Raw genomic sequence first — 24,833 nt, forward strand, 5'->3', positions numbered from 1 at the left:
CCAGTGACAGAACCCGAGGGAACAGCGTGAAGCTGTGACAGGGGAGATTTAGGTTGGATGTTAGGAAGAGGTTATTTACTAAGAGGGTGGTTGAGCACTGGCACAGGCTTCCCAGGAAAGTGGTCACAGCACCAAGCTTGACCGAGTTCAAGAAGCGTCTGGACAATGCGTGCAGTCCCATGCTCTGACTTGGCTGGACCTGTGTGGAGCCAGGATGATCCTTATGGATCCTTTCCAACTGAAGAGATTCTATGATTCAGAGAGCCAAAGTGTGACTGCACACAAGAGGCTACAGGCCTCCGAGAGAAAACCCACAGAAATGGTGATGGTCTCTTTGGAGAGCAAGGTGCAGAGACTCGTTTCTTCACAGAGACATGACTCAGTAGCCAGCAAAAACCCTGGACTAGCCAAACTACCCTTATGGGTGGCTCTTACCCAGCCGGTCATGAGGATGTGCACAACACTGCACTCAGATGGACAACATTTGAAAATGTGCCTAATTTTCCAAAATAGAAGTCAAGTACCAGAAGGGCCAATATCCCTCTGGCATCTTAAAAACAATTGCAACAGAGTAGGAAGATCGTTTTGGGGTCCTAAACACACCCTAGGCAATGATCATGTCCCAAATTCATCACCAAGAGTTTAAGAGATGATTCCCCACCCTGGCACACCCTGGGGAGCTGAAAAGCAAGGACCACAAGTTCCTCATTTCTATTCTGGTGAGCATTTCACTGCTTCTTCGGTTTAGACAGCCTTGACCTTTAAAAGGAAACTCTCTTATTCCCCATTAACCCTCTTAGGGCCGTATTTTCCTCCACATGGTCTCTCCGACTGCAGGGAACAGCAATGAATCTGTAACTCTTGGTGACTGCGGCCTGCGGAGACAGCGCGAGGGAAGAGCACAGGCTGGCTCCACCACCAGCTCTGAGCAAGGGATGGGAAATAATGCAACTCAAGTTGGCTGCTGCAGTTGTACACAGGGTGATAACCATGCAGGTCATTTGGTGGGCGAAGGGAATGCCAGCGTCAAAGAAGACCCACGGTATAAAATGGGAGTTGTTTGGCACAAGCCAAGCTGAATAATACCAAACACACCCTGGTGGTGAGCCTGAATGTGAAACTTACTGAGCACCACAAGTATGGCTGAAGTCAGCGAATGCCCAGTGCCTCGGGGAACAAGATCACCTGCAGCAAGTCTACCTTAGAAACAACACTTCTCTGGGCAAGAGAGTCACCTGCAGCTAACTGCAAGTGGGGTCCTGTCTCCTCTCGCTCACTGTCACACATTTCCCTTTGCAACACTCTTAGAATCACAGAACGTTTGGAAGGGACCTTTAGAGGTCAATGAGTCCAACCCCCTGCAGTGAGCAGGGACATCTTCACTAGATCAGGTCGCTCAGAGCCCCAGCAAGCCTGACCTTGAGTGTCCCCAGGGATGGGGCCTCCACCACCTCTCTGGGCAACCTGTGTCAGTGATCTACCACCCTCATATTGAAGAACTTTTTCCCAATATCCAACCTAAATCTCCCCTTTTCTTGTTTAAACCCATCACCCCTCATCCTATCGCTCCATGCCCTCAGGTACAGTTATTCCTCAGCTTCCTTACAGGCACCTGTCAGGCACTGGAAGGCTGCTATCAGGTGCCCCCAGAGCCTTCCCTTCTCCAGGCTGAACAAGCCCAACTCTCTCAGCCTGGCTTCACAGCAGAGGTGCTCCAGCCCTCTGATCATTTTTGTGGCCTCCTCTGGACATGCTCCAACAGGTCCATGTCCTCCTTGTGCTGAGGGCTCCAGAGCTGGACACAGCACTCCTGACGTCTCACCAGAGCAGAGCAGAGGGGCAGAATCCCCCTCTCTTATTCTTCCTTTGCTTTTGGGTCTTCTTAGAAAGAGGAGTTAATTTAATTACTGCTTCTACAGCTATCGGCCTATGTTTTGCCCAAACTGGTAACACTCAGGTAGTCAATAAGTTTGAGGGCCCCACACTACGATGACCCGCAACTCACCAGAACACTTACCCAGTCCTTTTCATCCAGTTTAGCCGCTTCGTTGTACACCTCAATGGCTGCCTTGTGCTTCCCCAAAAGAAACCTGCAGAAGTATTTCCATGTTTATTGTGTTCTTGCTCCAAAACCCCACTATACAACCGCTATCACCTCTGCCAGTGAGCCACAGCACCATTCACTAGTTCTCCAGAGCCCTGCTCGAGAAGCCTCCAGAAGTTTACAACCTCAGCCGTACAACAAGGCCCTTACAACCTCAGCCACATGACAAGGCCCTTACAACCTCAGCCATATGACAAGGCCCTTACAACCTCAGCCATATGACAAGGCCTGAGCACTGCTCCCTTTCAGAGCCAAGGTGAGCAATCCTGTGAAATGAGGCGCTTCCTGACCTTACTGGAGATGCAAGGGGTGAATTCACAGTCTGCCTTTGTCTCAAAGGAAAAAGACAGGTGATTTAACTGGACATTCAGAGGCAGAAAGGAGCCTGCAGGGCAAGTTTACACAGCTCCAGTCAGCACCCTTAGCTCCGGAGCTAGAAGTCATTGTTTGAAAGCACAGAGAAAAAGAAAACACAATAGCAGCCAGGCAGATAACAAGAGATTCTGCTTTCAAGGGTAGCCTATGCTTGTGGAAACCAAAAGGAAACCAATTTGAGTGTTGATAAGGGGGAAGCACGTTTGGAATTAAGCAGCCTGGGATTTCACTTGATGCCTGGGAGAAAAAGAAAACATGGAACGTCCTGGGCGGCACATCAAAGAAGAAAACAATAAACCACCACTCACAGCGATCGTGCCACCTGCTTGAGGTTGTCAGCGCTTCGAGGGTTCAGAATGGAACACGTCTGAAAAAGTTCAAGAGATTCTTGAATTTTCCCCTCCAAGCGAAGTATCAAAGCTGTAAGACAACACAGGCAGGCAAATTAGTCCATTATCTGCAGGAAAAACGTGCCTTGCTGACAGCAGGGGAGGAGGGGGGGGCACAGATACATTATAAAACCGCTTCTTTGGTCTCAGCCCCTCCATCAGCAACCTGGGACCGAAGGGGGTGAGACCAAAGAAGCATGCCCGGAGAAATTCCTGGTTTTCAGAACAAAGGCAGCTTTAAACCCTGGGCAACTGTTCCTTACAATGTGGTTTGGATTTACCCCCCTGCCCTTCAACTTCCACGGGCTGCAGTTACGTCCTTGGCCAACGCATCTCAGCTGTCCTCCACCATGGCACTCTGAAGTGCCAAGTTCTGGGACGCCAGGTTTTGGGATGGCAGGTTTTGGGGTATGTTTTTTAGGGAAAAGAGGGCAGGGGAGGAGGAGGAAAACCATCCTTAAAGCTAACAACAAACAGTAAGACAACAATCACTTGAGGCAGGTAGCTCAAACAGAAAACACACAACCCAAGCACGCACCAACACACTGAAGGCCAGGAGCCCCTAGGAGGAAGAGCTGACAAACTCACTGATAGAGAGAAAACAGAGAATCTCATCTCCCCGTTCATGTGAAAATCCCAAACTTCAAAGCCAGACCTACCAAGCTGGAAAAAAGTCTAAATATTTTTTACATGGGAAGTTTATACAGTTCTGTCATCTCTTTGCCCTGCTGTCTGCTGTCTCTCAAATCACAGGTAACTTCCTTGGGTAAAATTCAGCCTTTGAGAGGCCTCTTGAGACGTACCTTGGACGTAGACAGCGTATTCACACAGCCCATTAGACTCCTGGAGCTGCTCTTTGATGAGAGCCTGAAATGAGAGAGCACAGAGGGTTACACACCACGCGCAACCTCCCCCACCAAAAAGCCCATTGGCTGGTTCCCTGTTACCCGACTGCAGCGTAGCAGCTTTCAGAGGAATAAAACCCTTCAAATATTTGAATGAAGGAAGAGAAGTGATTTCTGCCTGACAAAAAAATACCTTCCACAAGCTTGATCTGGAAAATAACTCGAATTCAAACATCATGCAACACACTGGACACGGTGCTTCCTTACATCACAGGCACAGTGGTATCACACAGGACTTGAGATCTACAGAATTTGTTTAGTCAGAACTTATGCTTGGAAAAGGCAATATTAATACAGAATTTGTTGCTAGTTGCTGTCAGAGACTATATCAAAACGCTGTAGAAGTGGTAAACTGTCAATATTTTCACAGAGCTAATGACAGGGATTCGGTTTCAGTTACAGACACCACAACCCCACGTACGATGGAGGTACCGGACTGCGGCTGGGACAATGCCAGGAGCACACGGAAGAGCGCAAGGCAGTCACCGTGCCAGGAAGACTGCAACCCTTTTAGTATTTCTCTGCTCATTCCTATTACCCAAGATAATTAGATATTACCTGGGGAAAATGCTGCAGGGCATCTCTAAAAGCATCCTCTGCTGATAAGGGGTATCTACTCTAGGCCCTTTGTGAAGAAATAAATTGAATTGGAGCAACTGAAGCTGAGTCAATGGAAGCCAAATGAACAAAAGATGGGTACAGGGGGAAGGGAAGGGGGAAAAACTTGGTGAAAAGGTAAATTCCTGCTGGCTGCAATTGTGCAGCTGGCAGTCTGGGGTGCAAGCACAGTTTGGGTATATTCAACGGTCATGCATGACCCAAAATTACAGACCTAGTCAAAAAGAGTGCCCTCTGGGAGGATGAGTGCCATGGCAGCGAACTGAGAGCGGCACTGCTGCTCTGAGATGCCTCTTCTGCTTGGAAGAGACAAAAGGGGCTGGGGAGGCAGGGGGAGAGAAGGATTTCTGGGCTAGCGATAAGCCGGCGCTCATCTGGCACATCTGTCAAGCAGCACTGGCATCTCCTGCCTCCGAGACAAATAGAAATGAAGGAATCAAAACGAGGAGGATAGCTGAACCTCAAATACAGCACAGAGGAGGAGAGGGGGGTGAAGGCAAGGAGGGGTTATTACTGAGAATCTGCACTCGTAAAAAGGAAGCTGAAGAGAGGAAGGAAAAGGAAGAACAAGTCTAGGCTGCTCCTCCCTTATCTTCTAATCTATCTGCACAGACTCTTCCAAATTACATTATTACAGAGCACATAAAAACCCCTCAGCTATAACCAAGCACCTCCCAGCATATGGAAACTCCGTGTCGCTCCATCTACATCAAATCAGTTTCTCAGAGCAAGAGAGGGCAATAGAGAGCTATCTTTTCCAGAGAACTCATACATTCTGTAAACCCCAAAAAATCCCAGAGCACAAGGCCTCGAGCTGAAACATACAATCTGTAATCCCAGCCTTTCCTCCCAAGTTTATTTAACTCGCTGACTGGCAGGAGACCAACCGGCATGAGCCATTTTCATTAATTAAAAGCATCTGGTAATTTTAATAATTCTTTCCTCGCACGTAACAGCAGCGGAAGATTTCTGTTGGGAATAAAAGGTTAGGGGGCAGGGCTGGGATCGATGCTGCAAGCGGAAAACACTGGTTTCTTCGCTTTGCATGCGAAGAGCAAGAGCTGAGTGATGATCAGAGTTTGTCCCTCCTCTCCCCCTGCTCCTCTCTGCCCATGGGATGGCAGGGGATGCTGCTGCTACGGGCTATTGGAGAGTGTTTGCCTCACATCTCGCTGGGGGGAAGAAGAGGCGGATCACACAGCCGGTGTTATTAACCTCTCGCTGAACGAGCAGCAAAAAAAGCTGAATCTCCTCCAAAGCGTGGAGGAGATTCAGACCAAACTGAACAGCATCACAGGCCATTCGTTTCTTAGCTGAGTCTTAAAAGAAAATTACTGGACTTTAATGAACGCCTAAACCACACTGACCTCAAGGGGGTTGCAGCAATTTAAGCCACAGGGGATACTGTCCATACCTCCGTGGGTTTTGAAGGTGTTAGCCCCAAAATGCCCAGGCAGAACTGCCCACACTTAGCCCACATATGGAGAAGCACCTGGGGCATCCAGGTTAAATCCATAACCCCACGTAACACCAGCGGAGAGAGACAGACACTACCACAGGGCAACTCAGCATGTGTCACCCCCCACCCCAAGATCTGAATTGCCTCTCGGATGTGCCTATCGCTCCTTAAGAAGCATCCTGGCATGTTCCTCCCTTTTTTTCAGACAAATCCAGGCCTCTGAGCACACATCCATCACATCTGAGCAAAAGGATGGAAGATGTTTAACCTGCTACAGCCTGGTGCTGAACTCTTCCAACTTTACTGTTGTGACCCCTGAGGAAAGGCTTTGCTGCCTTTTAGCTTTGACAGCTCCTCCAAAGCCGGCCCACCAAGCAAGAGGGTGTTGGCTGCCTTGTCTCGATTATTTTCCCCACATTTTTCTCATTTCCATGACTGAGGAAGATGTGGAGAAGTCAAGGTTGCCATTATATCGCCCACCTGGTTATTCTTTCTGTCTCCCTGAGCTGTATGTCTTTCTGCACCCTGGGATTCTACGGCACATCACAGGAATGGCAGACGTGCACAACTGGAGACCGAAAACCCACAGTGGGACCCACAGAAACCCATTTTCTGCTTAGATTGCTAGTCCAACTTTTGTTTATATCTATTAAAGCCAAGATCTGAGAGGCAATCGCTCTGCTGATGATACAACCCTCCAGCTCTATTAATTAAAAACTAAATGATTCTCCTCTGGCCTGCCACTTCCCTAAGCACCCCCAGGAGCTCTCCAACAGACGCAGACAAGTCCTGACCAACCCCAGTCTTCCGGAGGGCAAGTCTTTTCAGATCTTCTTTGCATGCGACAAACAGAAGGGCAGCTCTGATTCCCCTCCTCCTGCCCGCTGGTGGATCATCTGGCATCAGGAAAACACGCCCTTTAATACTTTTGCCATTTCCTCAGTCCACTTAGTTACGAACCCAAACCAAACAGACACTTCCAGGCTACTCCACAGTACCCACACCACAGAGCTGTGATATTATCAGCTGGGGAGACCCCATTCCTCTTGGAGCAGTAGAGGTTTGCAATTCTTCCCATTTATCCACTCCTACAGACACACCGAGCTGAGATATTGCGCCAGAGAAGGGAATCCTGAAGGCAGCCAATGATTTCAGAACAGTAAAGTTATTTTACTTGTATTTTCTCCCAGTCCTCTCATTCCAAAAGAAGTTGGGAAAGAAGGTGGTTTGAAAACAGGCCTGAAAACGGTACATCAGTTAAACACGTTCTCAGGCAAAGACTCCAAAGCAGCTCTTACCTTACACTCCTCGTAGTCCTGGCGAACATACAGGAGGTAGATCAGCCAGTTGTTCCTCTCTGGGACTGGTAACTCTGGTGCTGTGTGTAAAACAGTAACGGAAAACAGGAAATCAGACGGGTTGGCAGAGAGTCTGGGCACAGCACAGAGATCTCCCGAACCACCCGACCCGCAAGCACAACTCATTCAAGAACTGCACTGGGCAGCGCAATTAAACATTCACCTGGAGCGTGGATGCACAACCTGTGCCCAGTTCCATCTAACCTGTCAAACTGGTGGATAAAACGCCTTGTTTCAGGCCAATAAATAAAACCAAAAGACTCAAGGGGCCGGCTCTGTCTGGTGCAGTTGCTGGAGCAAACGGCTCCAAGCACCAACTACGCAGCACGCGTTTTAATTCAACACCATTGCTGGTTCGGTGGAATCGGTTCTTCCAAATAGGCCAGAAGCAGCTTGGAGGGAACCAGTGGGATTCATGTTTTGGAAGTGGAGCAGAAGAATCAAAGGTCTTTACATTTCTGAAACCCCAGAAATTTCTTTACATCTCGTGAGACCCAACCTGCAGTGCTGCGTCCAGCTCTGGGGTCCCCAATACAGGAGAGACATAGAGCTGTTGGAGCAAGTCCAGAGGAGGACACGAGGATGATCAGGGGGCTGGATTGCCTTTTCCCATGAATTCAGGCTGAGAGAGCTGGGGTGGTTCAGCCTGAAGAAGGGAAGGATCCATGATGACCTAATTGCGGCCTACCAATACTTAAAGGGGTCCTACAGGCAAGTGGGAGAGGGGCTGGTCACCAGGAAGTGCAGGGACAGGACAAGGGGCCATGGCTTTAAGCTGGAAGAGGCCAGGGTTGGGTTAGACATTAGGAAGAAATTCTTTACTGTGAAGGTGGTGAGGCCCTGGCACAGGGTGCCCAGAGAGGCTGGGGAAGCCCCTGGATCCCTGGAGGTGTTCAAGGTCAGGATGGATGGGGCTTTGGGCAGCCACGTCTAGTGAGGGTGTCCCTGCCTATGGCAGGGGGTTGGGACTGGATGGGCTTTGAGGTCCCTTCCAACCTAAAGCATCCTGTGATTTTATGATTCTGGAAGGGAACAAGAAGGAAATGGGTGACACGCTCAAGATTTCAGAGGTGTTGCTGGTTTGAAGGTGTGAATAATTTAAAGAGGTCAAATTTGGTTCTTTGGGACTGTGAAACATCACAGGACTGAGATACTGTGAAGCTACTGGTAGAAAAACACGTTTGATGCCGAGGAGGAGAGAGACTTGTGCTCCTGCATTTCCATCCTAAGGAGCTTGCAGCAGTAATTATGGCAAATCACGAATGGATGTTGCTTAGTGATATTCATGTTGGGTTTCAAAGTTGAACACACTGCTGTGCATTTCATTACGGCTTGAAATGTATCACTAGTTACCCGTTTCTAAGGTTCAGATGCTGGGAGCTGCGAGGTAACTATAGCAACTGGCCAAAAAAAAAAAAGCAGCTATATGTTTGCAAGTCAATATTATGACAGAAGTGCAGAAGGAAAGCAAGGCAGGGAGGGTCGCAGAAGCCGGGGCAGCGACGAGGGTGGCAGCACAGCACCTTCTCCCAGCACAGCACAGAGCTGCACCGCGACAGAGATGGAGGTTTCATTTGAAATGGCCGCAGTTCCCTGTGCACGGGGTCAAGATCAGATGTAAGGAAGAAGAAACTCTGCAGCTGCAAGGGCTGCATGGCGTCAGCAGACATTAGCCTTGTTCTCTTCTAGAAGGGCCCAGGTTTAATCACGAGGGCTGCATGCCAGCCTCTCCCCACAATTCACACCAGGCCTAGTACCCCTGAGAGCACTTAAAACCAACCCAAATTCCTTCTGCTGATGAAGTTGAAAAAAAACCACTTTGTGAAGCCATTCCAGATTTGATGTGGGGGGTTTTCCCATCAATTCAACAATATCCAGCCAGATTTATACTAGAGCTGAGATCTAAGTGAACCCAAAATCAAAGAGAAAACTTAGAGTCCAAACAAAAAAGCAACCCAAACAAGCCAAGCTTATGTAAATGCAAAGATCAGGGATCCAAACGTCTTCAAAATCTGCTCTGTGGTGTAACACCCAGGTCCTTGTAGGGATGGCATTGTAACATGCATGTTCCCAGAGCAGATTCAGTGATTTCTGATGGCTTCACACTTTCTAGTTGTCCTTCTTACAGCAAAACCATGAAGGGAAGGGTTAGGAGGCTGCCAAAATAGCTACAGATTTCATAAAGCGTCTGGAGAAAGACTGTGTTAGAGCCTACGCACGAGTTTTGAGCTAAGCTAAAAGGACAGTCTACCCGAGAGCGGATGGAAGATGGGTTGGTTTATTCCTGAAGGAAAGAGCTTTTTCACACTTTTAAGACCAGAGGGACGTTATACTCCACTCCCACGCTACGGAAACGCCTGCTGAGCACAGGCTCGGAAAGGGAGAAATGCTGAACGCCAGAGTGAACGAACGCTGAACAAAGTAACGAGCTGCAAAAGGAAAGGGTAAAGCAGAGACCGCCTGCTTTCTGGATCCTGGGCTGCAAAACCCAGCAGAGTCACCTGAAAGAGAGAAACCAGAGAAATCAAAACACACCATGAAAGGCAGGAGTGGACAGTGTTCACATCTGCAGCAATAAAACAGATTGGCTTCCCCGCTCCTGGCGATACGCTATGGAAAGCCATGTGGAACTGGGAAAACACGTGGAGATTTTACACTCCTAAAACTCATTTGGAAATAGCAACAAACCTGACTGAGAGAACATTCCTCTCTTTTTTATTATTATTATTTGATTTGCATTTTCCTTAAGACAAGGAAATTGAAAAAAACCCAACAGGCAGATGATTCCGATGTCCTTCCAAAAAGATGTCTAGATTCATCCACAGATATATCTGAACACAAACAGACTGACAGAAGAAAGTTGGCAAGCTCCCTGAATCTATTCCAGAAGTAAAGGTGAATAATTTGACCATTTCCCTGAAGAAATCCAACCTAAACACCAGGAACCAAACCTGGCGTGGAACTCACAGAGGTCAGAGAAGGAGGACATCAAAGTAATTGTGAAGAAATTACAACATTTGACACAGGAACACGTCTGGGTCCCCTAAAAACAAGCAGTGGGAAGGGATTATTGGTGGGCTCTAGACTCTATTCAGAGTGGGGTATTTTCTTCCCCAAATTCAGTAATTACCCACAGAATATCTAAAAAAAACCCACCCCAAAACACACAGAGGATGCATGTCACTCAGCTCTCACTGCACTGGCCGGATCCGGCGTGGGGGGGATTCCGCTACTCCGCAGGGCAGAAGTACAGAACAGAGCCCCGGCAGCACACCCTGGTCTTCTGAAGTACAAGGACGCTCGGGAACAGCGGAGGCTCCATATGGCACATAATGGTTTGCAATCTCACTCTAATTAGAGCTGGGAACACATACTACTGCTGCTACCAGTCGCTCACAGGGGGTGGGGAGTTGGGGAGAGGCCACCAAATTTGGGCTCGCCGGGAAGAGCCAAGCATGTTCATTTGGCTCCTCAGGCTAGCTATACTGCAGTTCTCTATCTCCTTCAATGCCCAGACCTGCAGAAGTCTCTCAGATGTAGCTGCTGGGGAGTGCAGGAAGCTGCACTTTCCTCTGGCATCTTTTGCAGAGCTCTTGCAAATAACCCCAGCATGGCAGGGAGCGGGGACCACAGGTCAGCCAACAGCACTCTGTACCGTCATAGCAACAGGGAGAATAGTCCCTGTAAGTTAATCTGCTGGAGGGCCAGTCCAAGGAAACACAATTATCAAAAAAACTTGGTATCACAGTGAGTTTATAACTTGTGTAATTATCTTTTGGGCTCTCATTTCTGGGGTTACAAAAGTCTGGTCTCGTTAAGCAACTGCGACAGGGAGGCAGGCACCAGATCTATGATTAAATACCTCGAGCCGAGAGCCGTGCCAGCTTCTCTGAAGCGTGTTTTGATTGAATTCAGAAGGGAATCCAGCTGATCCCCCACTTTCTCGGTGGCCAGTGATTGACTGCACAACCCATTTCCAGCAACGTGATTTTTCTTTCTGACAATCCTTCTTTAAGGAAGCCACCGGAGCGGAAACCCCGACAGTAAGATCATCAGGTTCGTATCTGTGCTGCGCTATCATCACTCTTTGCTTTATTCATCCTCTTATAGATTTTCTCAAAGGACTGAAGAAAGAACAAAAATAATCAGTTATTCCCTTTTGTGTAAAACTCCCTAGGAAATGATTTCGTGCTTGCATCTCCATATTGGGTAATTATAGCTTAGCTATGAACTATCAAACAGTGGGGTTCAGATTTAATAAAAAGGTTTTGAAATTGCTGTAAAGAGAGACAAGGGGTGGAGGGGGGAAAGCCCCAGAAGGCTCTTTTCACCTTATTTTCTCCAGCATGCAAACCTGGAGCACCCTAGCAGCCTTCCTGGGATCAGCACAGATCAGCTACAACTCTCTGAGGTGGAAAAACAGCTCAAGAACATATTTTAATCTCATCAGACTTCAATAATAATAATAACAAATATAGACCGGAGCCCAGTTCTTCTTCCACACCAGCTTACTGGAAAGAGTCTGAGCCCCAGTTCACTTCACATGCCTCCAGCTTTGCAACCAAACCTGCAGCGACCCAAGCAAGAGCCTGGAGGAGAAGCAGAGAAGGAGAAGTCTCCATATGACACAAAGAAGAACAGTCCAAAACCCATAATAACCTCAACCCCACATAACGTACAGCACAAGGAGGGAACAGAAAATCCCGAGCCAGTCTGGATCCACTGCAGTGGGTACCACGTTCAAGGGTAAGATTACCCCAAAGGCCTAATTTGGATCCTGACACAACCTTCCCTTTCCAAACTCAAAGTAAAACTGGCACGTCGTGAAACAGCAGTCAGGCACCCAGGTATGTTCAAAATGAATAAACAGAGAGACAACGACTCAAGGCTCTGCTGTAATGTTTTGCTATTGAGAGAGCTGCAGCGAAGAGGAATTTGGTAAAGCGCATCTTGCTCTGAGAAAATCAAAGTGGGACGCTCTGCTGCGGCGAAGCCACGAGGGAAGGAGGAAGGTTGTCATCTCCTACCATCAGGCCAGGCCCAGAAATGATTTCAATTATGAGATTCATTTCCCATTTTAAAGTAATTCCGGCCATTGCCTTAACATTAGCATAAAGACAATTCACTTGCCACTGCAGAGCATCCAAATCAGAGAGGCAAAGTATCAAAGACCTTCGGGCTCAACATCCACCCCATCCCTCAATCCCCAATGCATCTTCCTTGAGGTATTTGCCCACATTATTGCCAGGGTTATGATTACTCCCACTGCAGGGCTTGGGGAAGGTTAAAATCCTCCAAAATGTAGCTCAGTGCTCTCAGAACCGTGTTAAATAAACTGTGATAGGGAGGGAAAGGCGAGGATGAAACCAGCTGTGCCCATCTCCTTTCTGCCTTAGGTTTCACGACACCAGGATCAATGCTACGGTGGAAAGAGAGGTAAAGGTGCATCACCTAAACAAAGCTAATATGAAAATAAGAAGGCACAAACTCAAAGGGCTACTCTGAAACGCCGTACCACTACCAGGGAATTGTATTTTCCCTGAAAGAAGATTTGAATAACAGATAGAAAGTGTTTGTAATCTCGAGGCCTGCAGATTTAAAAACAACAGACTGCCTTGGTAGCAGTGGAGCATCCCCCAAATCCCCAGCTAGGCTGGCGCAGGGATTAATTTCACAAGAAATCCTCTTCCTTACTCAGACACGCAGAGGCTTTTCTTGAGAAGGCAGCAATATAAATACATTGTGGCTTTGAAAGACAAGGGATACAGGAACATCGGCCTTCCTCCGCCCAGATACACCCTTTGGTTTGAAAAGGGAGAAGTAATATATTCAAAACTCCTTAATGATTAAAAGTAACACTGATGATGCAGAGGATGCTCATGCTGCATTTCACTCACTGTGTGTGAGTTATGCACATAGGTGTGTGAGAATACCCAACTACCTGCAAAGGGGTATAGACAACGGGGAGGGAAAGAAAGAGAGCCCTTTGCCATCTCCGTTCTCTCTGTTTAATCCCCTTCCCCCTGAATTTCCTTTTGCAAATTGCTGCTGAAACGCCTTTAAATCAAACAATAAACCCATGTGGTTCCTCGTTATTTACAGTCTGCTGGGGTTAATGAAACTCATCATACACAATTCTGGCGCCGGCAAGAAAGCCATAACTCACGGCTATGATCTTCCTATCGTGTATTAATAGCTTCGCAGTACGCGGAGAAAACCGGAGGGAGGCTGGAAAAACAGGAGGTTTCAACAAAAACCCAACATTCCTGACTCTACACCTCCCCCTGCAGGAAAACTAACCAGAGCTGGAGAGAGGACAGCCGAAAGTCGTTGCTTAAAGCTGATGTATATGCTACGGTGAAGAAAAAAAAGGGCATTTTTTGTTGTTAGTTTACTCTTCTTGGAGAGCTGCTAGCTCAGACTTCAGTGGCTGCTCTGATTTAGGGCATTTGAAGGTCCGAGTTACTCCAAATAATCATGTTGTTTATTTACCAGACAAATACCTACCCTGATCCTTTGAAATAAATGTCTTGTAGTACATGCTGTTCAAGTTTACCCTGAAGGTAAAATTATCTCTAAGTAAATAAATACCTATTTGCGACCACCCCAGACTTCCCAGCGCCACGGCGAGGTTCCCAGTGGCAGAACCAATCTGGTTAGTGGGAAATCTCCGTTAGCAGCACGAGGCTGATGAGATCCCACCCTGTCACCCTGACCCCATTTGATGAGAGAGGGGGAAATTACAGCCATCAGCATGAGTACATTAGCCTGATCGTTATGACACCAAAAAACAAACCCATTTGCCTCAAGACTCGTATTGCTTAATTCAAACCTTAAAATCTCCTTCAAGAAAATAACGGCGAGGTGAACTTGAGGAACACAGGCGTGTGTTAAAAAAGGAAATTGGAAAAGTCTAATAGTGACTTGCTTGGAAAGAAAAACCCTTAAACTGAGACCTTGGTTCCTCTGCACGAGTCAATTCTGAGGGTCAGCACTGCTGGCCAGGCAGAGGCACACGCTGCCAACAGAAGAGAAAACAAGGACCTGAAAGCCCTTTTTGCTATTTTTGTTTTTAAATGGGACCCAATCTAGAAAAAACTAAGCTGGTTCACCACAACAGTTCTCAAATCCCCAAAGATGCAGAGACCCTCAAGGACCCAGACCCCCAGCACAACACCCCGACTGCTATTTCCTTCATCTAAACCACTATCCCCCCCGCCCCCTGGCTTGATGCTTTGTGCTCTGGGAGGCGAGGAGCAGAGCGGTTTCCCTCTGGGTGTCTGTCTGGCAACACCGTTCCTAAATAAAGGAAGGAGAGTACTCCATCACAGAGGGTTGCCGAATAACATGGTTTATAAATAGTACAGAGGCCCGAGAGATTAACTGGTGACTCCCCACTGCCTCCTCCCACAGCAAAGCAGGGATGGGAGATATTTTCCCCACCAACGAAGCAACGCAGCTTCAGGCATTCCCAAAATAACCCACATAAACCAGCTTCTCATTAATTCCGGTATCGGGAGCACGGTAGTTTTGGGATTTCCAGTCTAATCCTTCCTTTGGCTTAAATTCTTATGCTCAGCCTTTTTTCTGCCTACAGCGTGAGGTGTTTTACGCAGCAATTGAAGCTAAAATCATTAGAAGGCGTTTGTAAATAAAGCTTTCTTCTTAAAATCCAACATTAAATTACACCAGGGAGGGTGCACGATCCAGCCCTGACGGTCTCTGAAGTATCCTGCTCAACAAGGAGCAGCACCTAGGACCTCTCCTCATTTCACAGAATCACAAGGTTGGGAAAGACCTTTAAGACCAAGTCCAACCATTCCCATCCTTAGCTAAACCAGATCCCTGAGCACCTCATCTACCCACCTGTTAAACACACCCAGGGAAGGTGACTCAGCCCCTCCCTGGGCAGCCTGTTCCAGGCTCTGACAACTCTTTCAGTAAAAAATGTTTTTCTAACGTCTAATCTAAACCTACCCTGGTACAGCTTGAGGCCATTTCCCCTTGTCTCCCCTCAGCCTCCTCTTCTCCAGGCTGAACACCCCCAGCTCCCTCAGCCGCTCCTCAGAGTTGCCCTCCAGCCCCTTCACCAGCCTGGCTCCCCTTCTCTGGACTCACTCCAGCAACTCAATGTCCTTCTGATGGTGAAGAGTCCAGAACTGGACACAGTACAGTTTCATGCACCACCAAAGAAGATTTCATATTCAGTCTTGCAAACAGTTCAACATTCCCTGCTCCCAGCCCCTGGGTTTTGACAGTGCAAAATTTTACAGGCTTGTTGCATCGGGATAAAGTTTTTCCTGGCAGGATGTCTGTCCCAGGATCAGTGTTTGCCCATGAAACATTCACTCTTCCCTAATGCACACGTGTCTTAACGATACAGTCCTTAATGATGCAAGCACAGCAACAATTAACAGGAGCAGGCCAGTATTTTCACCAGGCGCGCCGCCTCAACGTCACAGTGATGAACAGAAAAACGAAGCGAGGTCAGACAGCAAATGAAATCGTTGAGAAATATGAATAAAACAATGACTAAAGCACAGGATTTCTGTTCCGCCACTTAAAACGTCTGCAGCCAAGGGGTCAGTCCCTGGAAGGAGTGAAGGAAGAGTCTCTGTGGTGAGACACCATAAAACAGCAAGAAACCTCACTCGGTTTCTGTGGCGAAGCTGGGAGAAAAGGAAAGGTCGTGTCTTAAGAGGCTTTAACGGGTAACTCGTGGTTTTGAGTATGACACAGAAGAACTGTGCAGCACCGGGGAATCTACCGATGGGATCTGGTGGCTGAAGGGAACCACCACACTGAGGAAGAGAGGTATCTTTCATTTTAAAAGCCCTTGTGCGAGCTGTTCCTTTTTCGGCGAGTCCCATCATTCCTGCACAAGGGTGTCGGAGAGCTGGGCTGAAGCCAGCACGTAATTATGCCACCAAAGACTCAAAGGCTCCAATTAAAGTTGCACAGATGACGTTAATCCTGCTGTTCTTGAGCAGCATACATCACCCTCAACTGAAGTGCCTGAAAACTGAGACATCTAAGTTAGTTGCCTTGAGCTGTCTTCGTGGTAGAGGAATACACATCCTCGGGGAGCGATTCGGCACATCCCAACATGGGTGTCAGGGAAGGGGCAGAGAAATGGCATCTGATGGGCTTTCCACTGACTGAAGAGATATCTAATAGAGATTATCTCCATTCAAAGAGATGAATCCCTTCCTAAATTTGTTACTTGCTATCATTTAGAACATGATTTATTAAATTCACAACGGGAGATGCCAGTTTATCTGCAAGCTGCACGCCAACAGACAACTGCGAAGGTGAAGGCTTTAAAACGCCAAGGAAACTTGCCTAGCACCAGGGACTTCCACACCAGCTCCCAAAGAATGAATTTACAGATCTAAACATCATCCTGAAGTAATGTTTCAGTCGTACAGTGAGCTCCTCTGAAGCCAGGCTATCAAACTTTACCCTCCACCTGATCCTAATCCAGTGCAATATATACATTTTTAATTATCAAATTATCAAAACCCAACCAGATTATACTTGCTTGACGTGAAAGGTGGCACTTTCATGGCACTTTTTGCTGCTGTTTGCAGCAGGCTTAAGGAGCAGGCAGAGATTTTTCTCTTGACAGAAAGGAAATGAAGCAGGCCAACAACCACCAGAAGACGTGAAGCTCGAACTGAAACCACGAATCCTCGGATTTAAAAAAAAAACCCAGGCACTAAAACTTCATGGTGATAGGAGGCTGGAGAGAAAACCCCACCCCTGCCATGCTGCCTGCAAATGATCCCTTGGCGCTGCGATTGCGGGGATGAACGTACACGCAAAGGAGGGCAGAGATGTGCTAACGCGTTCAAACCTAAACACTACCTGTTCTCTGTGGTGCAGGGATTGCCGGGCTCTTCTTCTGGGGAGAAGGGGATGAAGTGGAGTATATTCTACAACTGGATTACCTCAAAATAGAGAATTCTTTTCTTTTTTAAACTAAAAAAAAACAAGCCCCAAACCTAACAGCTGCATTAGATCCTGAACAAGATACACTTACAGCAAAGAGTATAAAACAATCTAAATATCTAAAATTCCGTAAAAGAATGATGTCATTCCCAGCTAACCCCTGTTATTCCCACGAGGTTGTAGGTGCAAATGGGCTAAAAAATCCAGCTTGTGCATGGCCAAATGGAAACGAATCGATACATACAGATACAGGAACTGCATTTGTTCCCCCCCAACCATGACATCTCCACTGATGGCTTTTCTTCTTGACACACTTAAAAGTATTAATTAATTTAACTCAAGGGGGGTTGGTTTTTATCTGGATTTCTCAGGCAGCTTCGCTGTTACAAGTTCAAAGGCAGCTTTGAAGCTGGCTCAAAGAATGGATTTATATTGATTTAAGGAAATGTATCAGGAATTCAGAAATTATCAGCTCCGAGTGCACACAGAATCGACTCCTCGGGGTACTGAGAGGTTCCCGCTCTTCAGAGTGCTTGAGCCTTTAAAGCACTTGCAGGATCACTTAAGATATCTGCAAGAGCAGGAAAGATCTTCCTCGGTTCACCCACACGAGCGGGAGCTGCCCAGAGAGAGAGCTCACGGTGCATTTATGCAGGACAAATCATCGGAAGCTACTTCCCTACTTCTGCATGATCTGGAAGTTATTTATTATCCAGCAGTCCCATTTTGAGATTGCTTATCATCAGGAGCACTTCCTAACCAGAGACAATACCAGATAAAGCAAGTTTTACCGCCTGGAAAATCAGCACAGGCAATTATTTTGTTCCTGGAACCCCTTGACTACACCCTTAGCTTCCAGGGTGAGCATCCACATGGAAATGATGGCATGATGGGTGTCTGAGCTAAATCCCCACGCACCAGGCTGTGGCTGGACAAGAACGACATGCGCCATTTGAAAAGATTTCAAACTTCAATGAAACAAAAGAAACTACCCTGGGGAGATGCAAAATACCATGGGGTTGTCTTCTCTCCAAACCCCGGGTTTCTGTGTGGTAACTCTGAGCCACAAAAAACAATGGTCCCATTACCACAGAGTTTAAGAACCAGACACAACCACGGCTTTACAACACACGTTTCCATCACGTGCTTCCCTATTCCCATCAGCTGATTTTTCTGAATGAGACGAATCTAATTGCTCAGCTATTACTTACAAAGGGACACCGAGCTCTTGCATGAGCTGATCACCCACCTCAGCAGCTGTTGTAATCTCAGGTCTGCAATTTACTTGCTGAACATTGATAAAAGCAGAGAAAACTTTATTTCTTCTCTTCCAATGACTCACTGTGGCCTTACAAGGCATTTTTGCCTGCCACGCTTGCCATCGCGCCAGACGGAATGAACAAGATCACAGAATCAGAGAATCACAAGGTTGGAAAAGACCTCTGAGATCATCAAATCCAACCATCTCTGTCCTATGCTAAACTACATCCCTGAGCACCTCATTTCCACATCTGTTAAATCTGTCCAGGGGCGGTGATGCAGCCCCTCCCTGGGCAGCCTGGGTCAGTGTCCGATAACCTGTTCGGTGAAGAGCTTTTCCCTCACATCTGAGCTGACCCTGCCCTGGCACAGCTTGAGCCCATTGCCCCTTGTCCCATCTCCTGTCCCCTGGCTGAAGAGACCATCGCCCACCTCTCTGCACCCTCCTGTCAGGTCAGTGGAGGTGGGGATAAGGTCTCCCCTCAGCCTCCAGGCTGAACACCCCCAGCTTCCTCAGCCGCTCCTCAGAAGGTTTGCTGCTCTCCAGCCCCTTCCCCAGCTTGGTTGCCCTTCTGTGGACTCACTCCAGGACCTCAATGCCTTTCTTGTAGTGAGGAACTCAAAACTATGACAAAGACTCGCCGGCCTTGAAACATCCCGATGCCCCGTGTCTTTTACCTGAGTGCTCCGACGGGCTGCGCCGAGCAGGTTCAAATGCCCAACTGACAGACCTGACCACAGGGTGCACTAAAATTTCTCCCTATAAAGTCTCCCCCTCGTCCGCACCTGTTCAGTACTGTCTTTAGCAGCACTCAGGAGACCAAGCAGCACATTGCCATGTGGCCCTTTAGTTGATGTTTTTCATTTAATACATCCAAATGTTTTCTTAACCAAAAGCCCACAGCATCCAAACACTGTCACTGGGTATCAGACCCATCTCATGGGCGATAAACACAAAGAAACAAAAGTCAAAGGCCCTTGCCCAAGGTCACAGTTAATCCCAGGCAGAAGAATTCCTTGCTTCAAACCCCAAAAAAACATAGCTAGGAAGCATCCAAAAACCATCCCAGCACCCAGGACTGGGGAGAACACTTAATCCCTGCTAATCCTTTCACAATTCACAAGAGGGAAGATTTGCGCTTTGAAAATTATCCCCCTCACCCTTCCCTGGGTAAGCACAGGGTTGGGAACAATTCCGACTCTCCGCAGTCTCGCGGCTCTCTAGCCCAAGCTCTTCCCAGTGGGTGACTCAGGTGAAAGCTATTTGATTTTGCTTCAGTGTATTTATTATAGTGCATGGATGTATCTAGCAGGATTCTATGCCATTATTAAAAAGCCATCATGCATATCCCACAATCTGTGGCCTAACGGAAACCCAAACACATTTAAAATTGTTCCCTCAACCTCTGAACCGCGGTGAGACTAACCTTTCTCAGTATTTGTCTTCCCCACGATAGGGTAGGATGAGAGGGATGGATTAAAGCTAAAGGAAGGAAGGTTTAAATTAGCTATTAGGGGGAAATTCTTTACAGAGAGAGTGGTGAGGGGCTGAAACAGGCTGCCCAGAGAGGGGATGGATGCCCCATCCCTGGAGGTATCCAAGGCCAGTTTGGATGGGGCCCTGAGCAACCTTGTGTAGCTCCAGGCCTGGAGGTTGGTATCCCTGCCTGTGGCAGGGGGGTGGAACTCTCTGATCCCTAGGGTCCCTTCCAACCCAGATCAGTCTATGATTTTATGATAAAGGGAAATAAATTCAAGATACAAGCTGGTAGAAACACTTCTCCAATATGGTCAGTGCCTATAAAACCACTCGACTGGCCCGCGTGTTGAAAGGGAATGGGTGCAGCCTAGTTCCATTCAAAACCAGTAAAACGTTTGGGAAAATACCTGATTAATTTCAAATGCAGCAGGGAGATTAAAACCCCATCTCAGCAAGGCTGGTATTACCTCTCTGTCGCTTCATGGAACAGAGCTCCCTTTATTCTATGACCAATTGCTCGGGGACAAAATATCAACACAGGGAGAGTTATGGATCTTGATGAAGCAACAAAGGGAATTGATTTTCAGAGCAGTTCTCCCCACAGGGGGTAAAGGGCAAAATAATGAATGGTTTTCGCTACCAACGTGTCACCTGCTGAATAATGGTTGTCACCAAGCATGGCTACGAGATCCTCCAAGGGGTAGTTTGCCTTCTGCCCATCCCTTTAGTTTCAACTGTTAGGACGTTGAGGTTCCTACCCCAATTGCTGTGTACAGCGCCTGTCCCCAGCCCCATCACACCCCAATCCAGAGCAGAGTAAGTCGAGCAGCACCGCTCTCTTCATGCAGAACTGGTGTCGACTTGGCTGGCTATTTAAAAGTTCACCGCAGCTCTCCTCGGCCAAACTAAGCCAGGGTGTTTCATTAACAACTTCTAGAAAAATCTTATTTTAAAACAATACAACCACCTGTCAGGGGAAAAAGATGCTGTCTGTTCACGCCCATCTCCACAACAACATACACACCACCACTTTGGTTCTTTCTCCCCTTCCCTCATGTGCCCCTGACCTCATCCCATGCACAAAGCAATGCTGTTACATCACTCCCTGTCACAAATCTTTCCCTTGCCCTCATTTCCTAGAGATTAATGATCGGGGCAGCTCAAATCAGCTTTGGCCCACTGCACTAACGACAACGGAGTCAAATGTTCAATGGCAGAGCGCAGAGGATTCCAAACGTTTCAGAACTCCCTGAGGTGTGCAGGGGGTGCCTCAGTTTACCTCTAGAGACACAAAATGCCGTTACAATAGTCACAGGCTCAATGATATTTTTAATAACCTGTAGTTAGTTCTGAGTCAAGGGTTGCATTGGTATGAAAAGGGCATCACAAGCCACGAATAACTGGATTTCTCCCCTCCTCCTCCCCTCTGGCACGTAGCTGTGCGAATACCAATGCCACGGATTGAATTTTAAGGAGCCAGGGCAATCCTCCCATCAGGGAGGTGGGAAGAGCATTGATAGCTGGTGATGGAGACAGACCGATTCTTTCGTACAGCCTTTGCCCAGCCTCAGGCTTCCAATCCTAAAAATCTGAAGGGACTTTGGGGGCCCTTTTAAAAGCCACGTCCAGCTCTGTTTTCAGCGCTGCTAACGCAAAATGCCGCTGACCGGGACAGAAAACTCTTCCTCATGTGCCTGGAACAAGCAGCCCTTTATCAAACAGCAAGCAGCATGAGCAGGATCCAGAGCAGCAAGCCCCGTGAAGGAAGTTGTGACTGCCACAGCTCATTCTCCAAAATAATCAAGATGAAATGGCACACACCTAAAAGCAGGAGGCACTTGACAGACGGTTTAACAAGCAAGCTGACGCAGGCCCGACAGCTCCTACCCAGCACACCTCCATTTGGACGGCTGATGGCCCCATCTTTCTTTTTCAGCTCATGAATTATGCAGAGCTGATTTACCAGACCTCAGCCCGCCAGGAAAGAGTGCTGGAGCGACAGCCCATCTCCTGGCAAACACCATCAGCCCCCATCCCTTTACAGATGTTTTATTTAGAGGATTTGCAAACGTGTGCTGTCCTGTGAACAGCACAACCATCAGGGACGGGACTCGCACGACGCAGAGCAAGGGGGGAGCCATCATCTTCATAGGAAAGGATGGAGACGAACCATCTCGTTAAGGAGCAAATCAATGCCCCCAAGGAAACCCCACTAACTGGCTCAAAGTAACAGCCTAAAAGAGTTGGCAATCAAGAGAAAAGTAAATTTGGGGGTTAGTTTTACTTGCATACAAGCTTGGAGCCATAGCAATCGCTTCCTCTCGGCTCTGGGCAACAGAGTTGTGCAAGCTGGAGTTGTACACCAAGCACCACCTCCGGGATAGCAATGCTCCGCTCAAGCACTGGAATTCTGCTCCCAGGAGTTGGGATTAGATTAATCTACCCAAATAACCCAAAACCCCCACCCAAACCTCACCTTAGGAAGGCGCGGAAGTCCCTGCAGCAAACAGATCCATACTAGCAACATGAGTTCAATCAGCTTTAGCGAACCCCCTACAAAACCTCATGCTTTAGCCAAACATTTTGAAACGAGAACTGAAATAGTTCATGTGCCAGTTCTCAGTCAGGAAAGATTTCAAACCAACTGAGTTAACCAATTCTCAATTTCACCATGAAAAAAAAACCTCAAAAAAACCCTAAACCCAAACGAATTGAAGGTAAAACTGGTGAGGACAAGTCTGGTTTGATCCCGCTTGCACCCCTCTCTTCCCTCCAAACTTAGAAAACACAACAGGACAAATCAACACGACACAACGTTGGTTTCCCAAGATCCTCTCAAGCCATTATACTGAAGAACCCAAACCAAACAACCCCGTCTCTTATGACTGAAGAAGATAAATGAGTATCTGACTCATGAGCAGCCCAAGAGACACGCGAAAAACCAACAGGCGAACACAATGCGAGTGTAGGTACAGCAAATCAGCCAGGAGCAGCACTGAGCCAGTGATCACACAGATCCTAACAAAAAGTACTTGTACTCAGCACTCCAAGGTCTAAATATAGCCTCGTCTTTTCCCAGCAGATATTCAGCCCTTACTAGACAGCTACACACACCATAAATCTTCAAATCATCCCTCCCAAGAAACACAAACACAATCATTTCTTCAAACAAACCTTTCTTCAGGTGGGGTTTTGGAGGTTCCGTAGCCACTGGCAAGGAAGAAACCTGAAAAGACAGAGAAGAGGAGGATGAAATACACAGGGGCAAGGTTTCTTGGAAGATCTGTTCCAGAAAATCATCAGAAAAGACAAGCAGCAAATCCCAAAAGGCGGCGTAAAACCAGCAGCATCGCTGCTAGACAGGCCTAGGTAGGGAGAGAATTCTGCTCCCCGCGTAGATGAAACCACCCGCCTGGTTTCACAGCGCATCCCTGTTCCGCAGGCTCGCTGCCCTTCGTTAGGCTTCTGGAAGAGTCATCCTTACCTCGTAAAAAAATTAAAACCCAACCCAAAACTCAAGCATTTAAGATGCCAATTAGAGATCACATGGGGTTGGGGGGAAGCATTTTTTCTAAGGTGAGTTAAAACCAAATTGGTCCTGGGTAACCAGCAGAGTCTGCTGGGCACAGTGACGTCCCATCGCACAGTGGGCAACAAGCCTCGACTGCCAAATACTGCCCAGAGCTCCCGGACAGGCAGGTACCCAGCCTGGTGGGGTGGGTGGGGTTTAGGGAAAGGCCATTTCTACTTAATTTTCTGTTAAAAATCCAGCCTTTACACAAGAGAAACACAACTACACAGGGAAGCATTTTTATTTGTGACTTCCAGTTTCTCAGGGAAGAAACATTCCCCTTCCCCAGATGCCAACACTGGGTTTTATAGACCCGTGCCTCCTTCTCCTTAATCAAGGAGGGATTTTAAGCAGATATTCAGCCTACCATTACTCCTCATCACGTTTTGGTAACATTTGCTTGTTTTTACTCGCTTTTTTTACCAGAGACAGGGAGAACCAGCACCACACACAGCATCCAAGCCATGAGAACAACTCAGATTTACACAGGAAAGGCTTTTCCTGGCTTCGTTTCTTAATAAGTTCGAACATTTTATTCCCTTTTCAGATGGAAAAGGCCGAGCCAGTATCTTCACAGACTCACCCACCTCCGTGAACTCGCTCCTAAGAGGCAATAACAGGCACAAACCCCCCTTGTTCTTCGTTAATCTACTCTGCTGCCTGTTGACCCACGCTCATCGTTTCAATCCTAAACCCTGGGAAGACTGGTTTAGTTAACTGGGAGTTACTGGATTTTTCTCCTCACCCAAATCGTTTTCCAGCCCCCTTTTTCCTGCTGATCATTTGCAGATGTTGCTAATTAACCTCATCAGCAGCAAATGAAGACAAGCAGAGCGTTTATTCCTTCTTTCAGCTCCTCGCTTTTTAACCAATTATCTGTCCGTGGGATTTATTGTTTCTGGCTTAACCCAGGCCAGTTTCTTGGATGAGGCAGGGAGGGATCAGGCCACACGGCTGCTCAGCAGGAGCACCGAAGCCTCGGGGATAAGGGATCCCGCCGGGACGCTGAGGAAAAGCTCCGGTTTCGCCGCGCTGCCCCGACACCGCTCCCAGCTACGGCTCAGTCCCCGCTGCCGTTTCCAGGCCGAGCTGCACGCCTCTTACAAACCCCTCCCGCCGCCCCAGTTTTCCCTCATATCCTCTCTCTAAACCTCCCCCCACTCCTCCCAGAGCCCGCCCCGGGGCCGGGCGAGCGCTCGCCGCCCGCCAGGCAGGAGGAAGGCCGGCGGCTCTCACCGGTGCGGCCGGCGGCTCCGCCATAGCTCCGGCAGCGGGAACCAATGGCCCGTTGCCATGGTTACCCCCCCGCGCAAAGCACTTCCGGGACAAGCATGGAGGAGCCCGGCGCTAGGCCCGACGGGAA

General features: G+C 47.9%; 1 protein-coding gene across 1 annotated transcript in view; it reads right to left on the bottom strand.

Annotated features, from left to right (window-relative positions):
* Positions 1-24,730, bottom strand: part of BBS4 (Bardet-Biedl syndrome 4) — a gene marked incomplete at both ends in the record, with an annotated part of 38,181 nt that extends 13,451 nt beyond the window's left edge. Inside the window, 6 exons of the mRNA XM_084267924.1 lie at positions 2,018-2,090; positions 2,788-2,899; positions 3,672-3,735; positions 7,149-7,228; positions 23,074-23,125; positions 24,707-24,730. Coding sequence (XP_084124050.1) covers positions 2,018-2,090; positions 2,788-2,899; positions 3,672-3,735; positions 7,149-7,228; positions 23,074-23,125; positions 24,707-24,730 — 405 coding nt within the window. The remainder of the gene's footprint in view (positions 1-2,017; positions 2,091-2,787; positions 2,900-3,671; positions 3,736-7,148; positions 7,229-23,073; positions 23,126-24,706) is intronic.
* Positions 24,731-24,833: the final 103 nt, after the last annotated feature.

This window comes from Gallinula chloropus, assembly GCF_964237585.1.
Source record: "Gallinula chloropus genome assembly, chromosome: 9".
NCBI lineage: Eukaryota > Metazoa > Chordata > Aves > Gruiformes > Rallidae > Gallinula > Gallinula chloropus.